The following is a 13429-nucleotide window of genomic DNA, read 5'->3' as shown; positions in this document are numbered from 1 at the left end:
AGTATTCCTGCGCGGAGGTTGATCTGGTCATATGTTGCACACTTTGAATGAGTTTTTAGAGGAGTGAAGAGTGCCACAGACGATCAAACGCTTGTTTTGCTTCTAGAAAGTAGTAGAATTTTCTTTGTTAAACCAAATGGATTCTCTCAGCACAAAAGATGTCATTAAGCAGTCAAGCTTTTCCTGGAAGCCAAGTTACTGTGGACGTAAGATTGTAAAATTAAAGGTTTTTATTCTCTCTACGAGGACCATTTCAAATAATTTAAGAACAGTTGATGTAAGAGTTATTGCACGGTAGTTGTAAGAAGCGTGCACGCGCTTATTCCCACCCTTGTGTATTGTCGTTTCATTACGTCTGGTATATTTATGCATTTCGAAGCATACCGGTAAACAAGGAAGCCAGTACAAATGAAATATCAGGATTACGTGCTTCGAATCACAGTTTGTTGGTTAATTAAAAATACAAAACAATCTTCGTCTTTTACCAGTCTATAATTATAACACGTGAGGCTTTATTTGCGTCATATGATTCAAAACAAATCTATGTTCTGAACAAAATAATTTTAGCCTCTTGTTATTTTCGACATTGCCTATCTTACGGCTGGCTGTAATTACATGTTTTTGAAGATATTTTACTGATAAATTCAAGAAGAAATTATATTTACGCTATAATTATTCTATACAATTAACATTTTTGACAAATAAACGTAAAACAAACTCAATTTAAATTATTAAAAGTCTTGGGGGCAAGGTATGTTTACGTTTAACAATGCTATACGTAGGTCGCATTCAAAGATAAATATAATGAAAATGTTTGAAATAAAATCAGCCTACACAATCCTCGGACGACAGCTGTAAGAGAGGTTTGTATCGTTTCCTTTGTTCTTTGTTATTTTCTTGACACGGAACGTAATACCATAATCTTGTAGCTAAACCTATTTTGATTTTTTTCAGCATTAATTAGGTGGTGAATGTAAGTAGTTGTTTTCGAATCAAAAGTTAGGGGAAAACAACAGGAACTATGTTGTAAATATCTTTTACTTAATTAAATGACAGACTGGTATATTTTAAATGGACATTTAGAGAATGCAATAAGTTGTTGATTGAATTATATATATATCACTAATTTCAGAACCCGATATTCAAGGAGAGAATGGAGATCAATAAAATATGTGTGATTTTCATGATATGCGTTTGCGGACTTCTAGCTTTATCACAGGTTACAAATGCAAAGGGTATGTTATTGTTTAGTGTGACTTACGAAAACGTTTCTAACAGGTTCCGTCCAGCAAGGCTTATCAGCATGAAATTTTGTTGATGTTTTGATATGTTATAAAGAACATACTGTTCGAAATATCATGTATTACCTAAAAAGATTTGTGAATTATATATAATTATAATCGTACCTGTAAGAAGATCCTTGGAAGATAAGACAACAACAAAGCTAAATACCAGCAGACTTATGGAAGGTCGGTGGTTCTACCCATGTGCTCGCTCGTGATGAAATAATGCAATGAGGGGCATCTGGGGTCTTCCTCCACCATCAAAGCTGCCGCCATATGACCTAATTGTGTCGGTGTGACGTTGAACCCAACAAAAAACAAAAATAAATAATAATTTAAAAAATGAAATAATTATACTGACAATGTTATATTTTAAAAATGGAAAAATATAGGAAATTGTAGGAAATAAAGTTATAAACCTCACTCAAAAAATCAACATTTTTAAAAGAAGGAAACGTTTTGTTTTAATAGGAATTTCAATTTAATAAATACAGAATCCTCTGTCATTAATTTTAATTTCTTTTTTTTTGTCTTTTTTGAATGTCTAGTTACCATTATGTATATCCGAAAATATGGGTCAATAATGCCCCTTTGTTTAGTTGAGACGAGAAATTATTTGGTCAAAATAAACAGGATTTTTTGTATAAATTGAGCAGATTCAGTTGCAGTACCGTTCGAATACCCGTCGTATAAGAAGAGTCATAGGAAGCAGACGATGCTTTGATTAATCATTCTTGTTGACAATACGCTTAACGGTTATTACAATATTTCTGTTTTCTATTTTAATACTTATAGTAATAAAGTAACACTTAATTAAAATATGCTTAAACTGTTAATAGAAGTGTGTCCCTGGTGTAATGAATGAAAGTTTTATGTATTCTTTGGGCTCATCGGATAGCAGTTTGCATTACTTCCAAATCATTTAATCGAATATTTTCATTGATTTTGATAAGCTCTACGGGAAGATCATTTGATAGCAATGGACGTTATAAAACAACTCTCGTCATGGACAGTCACGAAAAGTGCAGTGCCATTCACGGCTCTCCACCCCCCCCCCCCCCCCCCCACCCCCCCCAGGAAACAGCACATACACACACGCATGCACTTAAGCGGGACTTGATTATTTATTATAAATGAACATTGTAAGTGTTCAATGATGAAAAAGAACCAGATATGATAAAGACATCTAGTTCATAATGCGCGACATAAAAGGTCGCCTATTATTTTGTTGTTGAAATGATTGGAAAGTGTATGTTATCCGTGATGATTTTATTACAGACATTGTGTCTGAAATCATTCGTCCTCTACCTCTGATTCATGTGGGGAAGTTGACAGTTACTTGCAGAGAAAAATTTTGTATTTGTACAGAATCCAGGAACACTGGTTAGGTTGACTGTCCCCACCCCACCCCCACTTTCCCCGTTACATATCTCGAGTACTGTTGAAAAACGGCGTTAAACCCGAAACAAAACGAAACAAAAACAAACAAAAAAAGAAATAATTAAAAAGAACTCCTCTGGGCAAAGTAAGCCAAATTGATCAATTTCATTTGATATATTAATAAATATATTTGTTTTATATTAGTTACTGGATTTCTGGATTTCTTTAGGTGAATGCGAATATAATGGAAAAACTTACAAAAACAATAAAAGTTTTAAAGAAGGTGGAAAGTGCAGAAAATGCAAGTGTAAAAATGGAGCTATAACCTGCAAAACTAGCAATAAGTGTGGTAAGTCCATTTCATTTCTAACATATGAGAAGACAGTTGGTTTAATTTTCTTTCCAAAGGTATTATTCTTTTACTATGTTCACTGCATTTAAGTACATAAAATTCATCCTACTGATCTTTTTTTTATATAATTGAAGACTCTATCGTTTACGTTATCATTAATGTCTTCAGCCCACACAAACTCTGTCTGTTGTGTACTGAAATTGAACAACTTTTATTGTTACGTGTCAGAAAGTTCATTATCCCAAAATATTTGATCAATTTTGTTTAACTTTGAAATAAGTTAATTGATAAGAGAAAATTTTCTCTGCCCAAAGCCTATTATGAAAAAAATAAAGTTATTTGAAGTCTTACGGTTCACATTGTGCTACGTTTCCTTTCTTACGGGAATTATTATGTTCATATGAACTTTTCATAAGCTGGCTTAATATATTATATGAATACATGAAAAATACTGGAAATAAAACACTTTACGTAAGTTTTTTTCCTAAAATTTCCTCAAACAGGAATGATTTTCTTAAGAAATGTTCACTTTGCTCTTAAACTAACGTTATAGTATGAAAAGATCCGTAACAGTATTGCGAGCCCCTGTGCCGTAATCGCATGGTGAAAGCTGCCAGATCGAACCCCTGTGCCGTAATCGCATGCTGGTGAAAGCTGCCAGATCGAGCCCCTGTGCTGTAATCGCATGGTGAAAGCTGCCAGATATACCGAACGCAATTAGCTAAAGGACTATAAATATTCTAAGGCACTAATCGCGTATTGAGTTCAGTTGAAAAAGAAACAAAGCCTGATATCTCTAGTTTTAAAATGTTTGATATTTCATCTGATTGCTATATAACGTCATTTTTCTTTCGTATTATAAGATGCTGACTTCTGTGAGGCTGTGAACTGTAAGAAACTTAAGTGTGAAAATAAGGTGACCCAGAAAGATCTATGTTGTCCTTTATGTGGGTCAGGTAAGTCATGTTGATCTTTATGATAATTAGCATACTGCAGCAATCTGACTAAAGTACTTGATCTTCTAAACGAAGATCTGAGAACGACCCATTCACATTCGTCTTCTGTATATTTTGGATTTCCAGTATTGCTATTTTTATTTTATCCAATCAGACGACATGTTCGAATGTCAAAGAGTAAGAAAAATGTGCAGATATTCCAGGGCTCGAACCCAGGACCCCTCGCTTACAAAGCAAGTGGCCTACCGACTGAGCTAACCGACTATCTGATACATTATGACATAAGAATTGTAAATATCAAAAGTCAAGGCTACAGGTAGATTTGCAAGATGTTGTAAGTTAGGCTCTGATTGGCTAGCGAAAGGGTCGTCAGAACGAGGCAATGAATAGGTCGTTCTCAGATCCTATGCGTAGCGTAATAGGATATGTACTTTAGTCAGATTGCATACTGCAGGATCATGTAGAACAAATATTAAGTTTTACTAAAGACTACTATCATAACTATGTCACAGAGGTAAATACACGCATGCTGCTCTATATAAGAGACGCAATAAGACGATCTAGAACAATAGTCTTTTTGTCAGCTTCTTGCGAAACATTATTTCCCGGATTTTAATATTTCATTAAAGAGTATTTTAATATTTCATTAAAGACGATAGTAAGGAGAAAAAGCTAGGGTTTTAAAAAACTACTTTGTTCCTTAAGTATGATTGTTTCGAATAACGAAGCATTTTACTTCTTAACTGAGGAAGAGCTATAACGTGTTTATTATCACTGAAAATTATTTTTTTATTTTTTTTTTATATTCAGAACCGGTGGCGTGTGACTACAATGGACTAACCTATAACGATGGAGATACGTTTACAAGTGAGGATGGTTGTAACACATGCCAGTGTATCGAAGGAAAAGTTGCCTGTACCAAAATGGCATGTTTAGGTAAGCCAGCCATAGGCATTGACTGTAAAATGTTACAAATAGGAGTGATGACAGACATTAGAACTAGAACTATCAGTGTACTTAAATAGTATGCAAAAGGTATGCCGACCGAATCTCTTAACTGCACAATGTTGAAGACTGGAGTGATGATGGATGTGACAAGTGCCAGTGTACCAAAGAAACAGTTGCCTGTACCCAGATCACATGGGGAGGTAAGTCGACTGAAACATTAATTGCACAATGTTGAACAGTCTGGAGTGATGACGGATGAAACAAGTGCAAGTGTGGCAGGTAGCAATGGAAGGTAAACCAGGTTAAACTTTGATTGCAAAATATTGTAGACTGAACTGATAGGTGATGTTACAAGTGTCTGTGTATCTAATGAAAATTTGCATCAACCTAGATGGCATTGGAGGGTAAGTCAACCTAAACATTAATTGTACAGTGTTGTAGACTGGAGTGATCACGGGTATCATGGATATCACTGTATTCAAGACAGCATGTAAATACAGTTGCATTAATCATTCTGATTTGTAGACTCACTGATTCAAAAAGATAAAAGGGTAGATTTCCCGGAAGCACAGAACACCCCAAATATAGACATAGAGCCATGCATCGCAAAGTAGGCCTTCAACAAAAAGAAACTGTAAAGGAAAATAATTATAGTAGACGGGTTGCTCCAAGAATTGTGATGTAGATCTAGATATTGAACTATTTTGTTATATATAAATATAGGGAAAATACAACTCATTTCCAATATTAACATTACAGAACATTTTGTTTCTCAATGACGTTTTTCGAGTCTTTCATACAAAGCTCTTAAACATTTAACTTTTGAAATGTATAACATTTAGATACTGAGTTCGAAATCATAATAACATTGCACTTGTTTCTAGCACGCTGATTTATAAAGTTGTGAAGTTGCTTTCAGAACCATAGCAAACTAGTGTATGAGAGGAGAGAAGCCAGTTTCCCTTTTATTGCTGAACGTCAAGCAAGGGAGATACTGGGGCCATTTTTTACGTCTTTGGTATGACGCGGGCGGGGATCGAACCCATAACCTCCCGCTCTCAAGATGGACACTCTACCACTAGGCTACCGAGGCGGTTAAGTTAAGGTTTGTAAAGAGGTTATGGACCATCCGTTATAAGACACTACATTTGTTTGGTGTTCTGCTGGAGGCTATGCTTTATTCATTCATTGTACCTGACAGCACGGATGGACAGATCGTTCTTAAAGCACACTGGGACTTATACTTGTGTATTAGCCAGTCTCGTCAGGGTCTCGATTGTGTTTCTCTTGTTGCATTGCCTTCTGTAAAACCAATGAGTATATACGTATATGGCTCTTTATCTTCGTTATGTATAGAGTGTTAAACAAATCTTTTTGTGTTTAACTTAGAGAACCTTTTGTTTGTAACTATTGCGAGTGTAAGGGATTCAACGTTTTGTTTACACTATCCTGTGACTTTGGAACATGGTGGTAGTTAGGAGTGTTGTTTGATGGGCACCAAAAACGTGAACCTCAAACGCCCTAGTCGTATTATTACCACTTGCCGTTCGAATGCGTTACCAAACTTAAATCTTATATTTGTTTGATTTGTCCTTGTACAGTTGGTGAGATTTGTTCAGTCATGATTCAAGCTGAGGTTTAAAACTTAATTTTACTGAAAAACTTACAGGTTGTGAAAAGGATGGTCAGGAATATAACAGCGGAACGTCTTTTCTGTCGTCGGATGGTTGTAATCGGTGTATGTGCAGAAATGGTAAAATAAAGTGTACTGAGAAAACGTGCAAAGGTGAGTAAACATTGTGTTTACAGAAATAGAGAAATAAAATGTTCCGGGAATGTGTGCAAAGGCGAGTAATCGTTCAGTACGTGGAATCGGTTAATCTGAGTGTTCCGAGAAGGCATACAAACGTATGTAATGGTTGTATTTGCAGACCTACGATAAAGTTTTCCATGAACACAAGTGAAAATCTTATACTTGTTGAACTAACGTGCTACAAGAGCATTTGCATGATACTTTTACTGATGTGTATGCAGATTTTTCAACGAAAATTGTTTTCGAAAGACAGGCTGAATCGTATCAACGTTTTATCATATTACGTCCGCGCTTTTAAAAATATTGCAATAGAGAAAAGTATATTATTTGAATACTTCGCAAACAATACAATACAGTAATACCGGTATAATCCATGCATAGTAAATAGGTTACCTGAATGGTTTGTTTTCCCATGCAAGTGGTCTAATGGGATCTCTCGGTTTTAATATTTGTCCTAGATGTATTTTTATTCTCATGTGTTTCCAGATTGTACAACAAAAGAAGGAAAAACAGTTCCATCTGGTACTACTTTCTCTGTTGATTGTGATATGTGTACATGTCTGGATGGAAACGTAAAATGCATAGACAGAGAATGCCGTAAGTGAAAACATTTTTGTACAATTAGATAAACCTGCAAGACGATCCTTTGGAGGCATAGAGCGTAACCAGACAAACCCAAAGCAGTTAATGTTTGACTAAATATGTTCACTTGTGTTTATGAAATGTGTAATACATCTCACGCGTCCGAGAAACGCTTGAAACACCTTTCCAAACACCTTTTTGTTTCCTGAAATAAATATAACAAAGAGCTATAAAAATAATGTATTTTATACTTCTTTGAATATAAGAAAGAAATATTTATTAATACAAAGAGTTACAAGACAATGTGTTTCAAGACTCTTTATTTCAAAGTTTCGTATGTGTAGTTTGTATAAAATTCTATACTTCAGGGTAAACAAAGAAGATAAATAGATTTATCAATTTAAACATTTTGTATGTTACTTTTATTCTGTAGCAACTTGTTCCTACAATGGCAAGGAATACGAACATAAGGCAATGTTCAGACACGAAGACGGTTGCAACAGATGTCAGTGTTTGTATGGACAGGTCGAGTGTACCGACTTTGACTGCCGTATGTATCATCAAGATTATATATTTTGATGTTTTCTTTTCACCTCGTCCAGTTTTATTTATAAACTGTATTTAAGTCAAATGTACGGTCCCAGCTTCAGGTCACATACCAATAATGACAAAGATGTGGTATAAAACATCTGTTATATCAAACAAAGGGTAGGAAGGTTCTATTTTTTGCTGAAATGTGATATGAATCATCTGCAGCTAAAATGAGGTTGAAAGAAGTACCTGACAGATATATGGTATGAAGTCCCTGTAGCTACAGAGATGCGGAGTGAAACACTTGTCATTTCAGAAACGAAAATAGCACTAATTGTAGTAATTGCAGAACTTATTTTTCCGAAGTGATTATTGAGTTTGTGGTAATCGCTGTGGTAATTGTTAATGAAAAAATACTTTCTTTAAGATACAGCTGATTATTATGAAAATATTCACATTGTCCAGCAACAGAAAACTGCGTTTTACCATCATGAAATAGCTATGAAGATTGTGAAATAAACGTCCAATAAGACAAATGGCATAATCATTTTAATGCTTTATAAAACACAGGTCTACACCATTCACTGCAAACTTCATCGTATGTATTTTATTGATTGTACGGCAGTCATTGAAATTTGCCTTTTTCATACTACGATATTGATACTGGAAAAGTCACTGAATTGACGGGTAGAAACCAAATATCAGCACTTGTCATGATTGAAAAAACTATGCAAGTCTCAAGTCCATGTTTTAACTACACTTGTTTATTTCCTTAGTTAGTGTGAAATACCCTTTTCACTATTTATAACAAGACGCATGACCTTGCTGTTTAGCGGACGCACAATTTTATAATATAACAACGAATCTTTCTCAAAAATACAGCTTGCATTTCATAAACGAATACAAAATCCCCAATTTAGCTCCAATCGCAAACGGGGTGGCGCTCAATGATCGGACTACATGCTTTAGTCCTGACATCAAAATATGACTTTAGTGAAGATGTCGTTTTGACGTTCAATGCGTTCGTCAACAATTTCACCATTGCAAATGCATGTTTAGTAGTATTTGCTTAAAAGAAAAGTCAGTGTCGACTTGGATACCATACAGAAAAAGACAGAGGCATAAAAAGGGTCATTAAAACAATGTGTTCGGCTCCAGTAGATGTGGAAAGGCAAAGATCACATGTGCTCATACGCGGATCCTGAGTGGGAGGGGGAGGGCGGGGGCGGACCACCCGTAGAAAATCCTAAATAAAGGAAAGAAGAGAAGAAGGAAAAAAAATGGTTTTTCGAAAAAGACAACATTAGGACCGCAGTCAAAGTTTGTATGTGGCTGCTGCTACATACGACACCGACATAATTCATATTTATGTTAATTATCTCAAAGAAACAAAGAATTTTACCTTTAAGGAAACTTTATTTTATTATTTGTCCCAAATTTAACAGGTGAGCTCATTGAAATGTGAAAATAAGGGGTATATTGTATATATAATTGAAGTGGAAAAGGTGTTCTTAAATGCTCCTAAAATGCCCCAGAATGCAGGAAATGAAGCGCTGAATTTCAAAACTTTTCAGGGACCCCCTAGCTGGTCGGCTACATATCTATTTCAGCTTGTTCAAAAGAAAAATATTGCCAACCACGTATTTGTAAGCGGCTAAAATAAAAAAATCAAATTATTAAGTGTATAAAGACACATGTTTGTCATAGTATGGGGGTGGTCAGATCCCCTTTGAGAACACTGGCTGGATCTGCGCATGTGAGCCGGTAACTGTTGTAATACTGGGTAACTCTATTATACTGGTATAATACTTTTCCAGCTGATGACTGTATGCTGAATAATATTGTGATTAAGGATGGACAATCATTCCCTAGCGCAGATGGCTACAATAAGTGCTGGTGTAAGGACGGAGATATCATGTGTACCGATTTTAACTGTACACTTCCGGGAAACAGTTCCTGTGTCAACAATGGAACGGTGTATCAATCTGGATCAAGTTTCCTGAACGACATCAATGAGAAATGCGTGTGCAATGATGGAGAATTTGAGTGCACGGATTTCAGATGCGGTAATTTCTTAAATATAGATGTGTTAAATAAAAACAAGAAACCTTATTTTGTATGGATTTATAGACTAAAACCGTTTGTTTATAGGGTGAATATATGTGTTCAGTCAGTATTTATAAGGTGAAAATAATCATATTATATTCGTGCAATGTGGATAAAGAAAGTAAACAGCGACGCGAGTTTTTATGCAAGAAAAAAAATTGAAATTACTAAACATAATACATAGCAAAATGAGTGTGAGCTTTTATTAAGACCAGAGGCTCAGTCTGCTACGCTAAAACAACAATGTTGTAGCCCGCATGGCTTAGTGGTCAAGATTGCTGACTGGGATAACATATGATAGTATTTATGATACTTATATACTCAAATAGTTAAACAACTGTAATATTGTAAAAGTAGATATCCATACCACTTATATACTTGTAGGTAACACAGAAGATGCATTTGGAGTAAATGGTAAATATTTACAGATTCTTAAATAAATCTAAACACACATTACTTGTCAAAACCAAGTACATTTTTATGTATTTTACATCAATTTTTCTGAGACTGAAATTGATTTTTAGCTAATTAAATAACAAAAACATTAAATTGGATTCTGCAGATTTATGAAAGACTTTCACATATGTCTGTCAATTGACCTAACAGTTAATATACATATTTATGATATATTTTGTTGTGTCTGACAAATCCGTTGAACTATTGTTAAATTGTTTGCATAAACTATGGTAGTGCTTGCGCCGTGGTTCCGAAACTACCTTTATGTTATTCAAGTGATGCATCAATTGTTTTTATAAAGTTTATTTAGTTTATTTACATCTCATCAACACAATACAAAGAGGTCATACATAAAACATATATAAAATAAATGTGTTGCCACTCATAAATTTGAGTTATAAGAGATGGTTTACTTCTAATTTTAACTCAAATACTCTAACATTCTGTATGAAGGCATAGATACCCAGATCCCAATTACAGTATATAGATATTAAAGTATAAAACGAGTTGCCCATAAGACAGCAGCTCACTTCAGGCCTACTCTGAATTAACTTGCCATTAAAAAAAATCTAAGTCAAAAGGGGAATTACCTGTCAAAATCAAATCAAGTTATGGGATTTGTTTCTATTTTAAGTTTCAAGTCAATAACTTGATAGTTACAATTAGAAAGATATTTGAATTTGATGTTATCAAAAAGTTTTACCAAAAAGGGACATAACTCTGTCAAAAATTCAAATCAGAATTATGGGACTGTTTCTCCTGATGTTGACCTTGATAGTTTATAGCTATTATATTTATAAACGTTATTTTATTAAGTTGGGCATTGATCGCTTTCATAAACGTTTATGATATTGTGGCCGTACATAGATCGTTTTCATAATTAACCGCAAGGTATTCGATACCTAATAGAAATGTTTAAAAGAAATGGCATTCGCTTGTTATATTCTTAAAATTGACATTGTTTTGCACTGTTGCAATTTTTAAACAACTTTTACCGTGCCATTTTATTTATTTATAAATTTTGTATTATTTGTGATATTTCCTCAAGCTCTTTCAAGTAGAGACAAATTTCAAAAGAGATGGCCATTGTCAAAATGTTTGCAGATAATTCATTATACAATTACCTTTGATAAAAAAAACGTCAAAGTATTGGCAAAAAATCATAAAACACAAAATAAAACTGTCAGTATCATTTTTTTTCTAGGGTGCCTCAAGTAAAAGGATGTAATGAGACAGAACTCCAACATTGAAAAATTAAGGTCGAGTCCTGTGGGACTATTTAAAATTTTGTCACTTTATTCAAAATTATGCTTGGGGAAGAAGTAAAGCCTACCTACATATCTTCTACAATATGTAATATAAGGAGTAAAGGCAAAATAGAGAACTTCTACCGCATGTAACTCAGTATTATTGAAGATGTGTAACTCCCCCCACCCTCCCTTCTGTTTCAGAGGTGAATTAACTTTGAACAGCAAGAAATCGCTTATCAAAAAAATCCAATTTTGTATAATGAATGAATGATAAGTCTAGAAAAAAGTAAAAACGTATTAGAAAAAAGGAAGGAATATAATGGGAAAGAACTGGGTCCCAGTGGGGCTTGAACATATGCCCCTTTGAAAAATTTAAGTCAGAGGTAGATTTTTTGTAGGAATTGAATACTCTTCAAAAGGAGGCACACTATTAGGTATATTATACCATAATGTTATTATTATAATAAGATGATGCATAGATGGTTTTCAAACTTACCATATGTTATTAAGATGATGCATACAGCTTTCTCACAAACCTTTATGTTATTAAGGTGTGTCTAGACCGTTATCGATTTCATATCCTACCTTAATAGTATTAAGATCATGCATAAATCGTTTCATACCCTACCTTAATTAATGTTATTAAAATGATGCATAGATCGTTTTCATAAACTTTTATGTTATTAAGGTGTTATTGTTTTCATATCCTACCTTAATGTTATTAAGATGATGCGCAGATCGTTTACATAGACTTCCTTTATGTTATTAAGGTGAGGCGTACGTCGTGCCTACGTTAGAAGGACCGAAGCTCTGCCTGTGTATCTTTGGCAGTCTTGAATGCCAAAGTGTATTCGTATGACAAGGGAAGTCGTTTCTGGTATGTATATATGGGCATTCGTAAAATGCAATTAATCATGACCTTATCATGATACGTTGTCTGGGAAAATTTAAAATTTTAGTTAAGACATACTAAATGCATTTTGGGAAATTCACTTAGTAAAAAAATATATTAATAATACAGAATCAAACCTGTCTGTAAAAAAAATCTTTGAAATAAAAAATGTCTATGACCTGGTATATCTCTGTACACAGGTTAAACGGGAAGAATAGGTAGTGATCTTTGTAAAAGGATTTATAATAGTAACCTTCATTGGAAGGTGGTTTGAGCACATGCTTGAAGAGAATATAACTGTTTCAGAAACCTTTCCACTGAAGTCAAGACTTCTGTTACAGAAAAATATAAAACATCTCTGAACCTGATTAAATGAAAGTTTTATACCTAGAATAGGAACCCATTAAAAATAGAAATAGTCATTTAAATAAGTGAGATATAAAATATTAATATATCGGATGATACCGTCATCGTCAAGGTGTATAAATAGAGTTAATATAATCTTATTGTCCTAATTTCAGGAAAAGCCCGACTACCAAGTCAAGAACTGGAATGCTGATGTTATTATTGTGTATATTAACTCAATAAAGCATTGAAAGCAGTGGAAGTGTTACAGTCCTGTTTAACAACAATGATCTAAATTTATGAAGTCTTTGATAATTTAGAATGTTATCTCTTTTTCACACACAAAGTCTATTGAAAGCTATACCTTGACACTTTCGTATTTGTACCACAGACTTCATCTGCCGGACGGCGATCATTTCAATGTACCGCACATATTGGACAGCACATTAACATCGCTCTACCTCTGGGCGGTGTTAGGCAACAATAGAAGATTAGTCTGGAGTCCACAAACGAGTCCTCAAACGAAAGCTTCCAT

The 13429-nt window shown here is 34.3% G+C and overlaps 1 protein-coding gene across 2 annotated transcripts; it reads left to right on the top strand.

The window, feature by feature from the left end:
* The first annotated feature begins 581 nt into the window (after window positions 1–581).
* Window positions 582–12535, top strand: LOC123560213 (kielin/chordin-like protein). Of its 2 annotated transcripts, XM_045352459.2 has the most exons (11): window positions 582–863; window positions 1133–1235; window positions 2893–3012; window positions 3879–3971; window positions 4782–4907; window positions 6589–6705; window positions 7219–7329; window positions 7748–7864; window positions 9663–9911; window positions 10336–10365; window positions 12428–12535. In XM_045352459.2, exons 2-11 carry the CDS (start codon window positions 1154–1156, stop codon window positions 12514–12516), a joined length of 1134 nt encoding a protein of 377 aa, XP_045208394.2. In that variant the 5' UTR covers window positions 582–863; window positions 1133–1153; the 3' UTR covers window positions 12517–12535. The 2 variants fall into 2 exon arrangements, with proteins under 2 accessions (XP_045208394.2, XP_045208395.2); XM_045352460.2 differs by lacking the exon at window positions 10336–10365.
* Window positions 12536–13429: the final 894 nt, after the last annotated feature.

This window comes from Mercenaria mercenaria, chromosome 10, assembly GCF_021730395.1.
Source record: "Mercenaria mercenaria strain notata chromosome 10, MADL_Memer_1, whole genome shotgun sequence".
NCBI classification, from domain to species: Eukaryota; Metazoa; Mollusca; class Bivalvia; order Venerida; family Veneridae; genus Mercenaria; species Mercenaria mercenaria.
This window is presented reverse-complemented; position numbering and strand designations above follow the sequence as displayed.

Coding starts and splice junctions, on each gene's coding strand:
- LOC123560213 (XM_045352459.2), top strand. CDS start 1,154: ATGGAGATCAATAAAATATGTGTGATTTTCATGATATGCGTTTGCGGA. Junction 1,236..2,892: donor ACAGGTTACAAATGCAAAGG/GTATGTTATTGT, acceptor GGATTTCTTTAG/GTGAATGCGAATATAATGGA. Junction 4,908..6,588: donor TACCAAAATGGCATGTTTAG/GTAAGCCAGCCA, acceptor AAAAACTTACAG/GTTGTGAAAAGGATGGTCAG.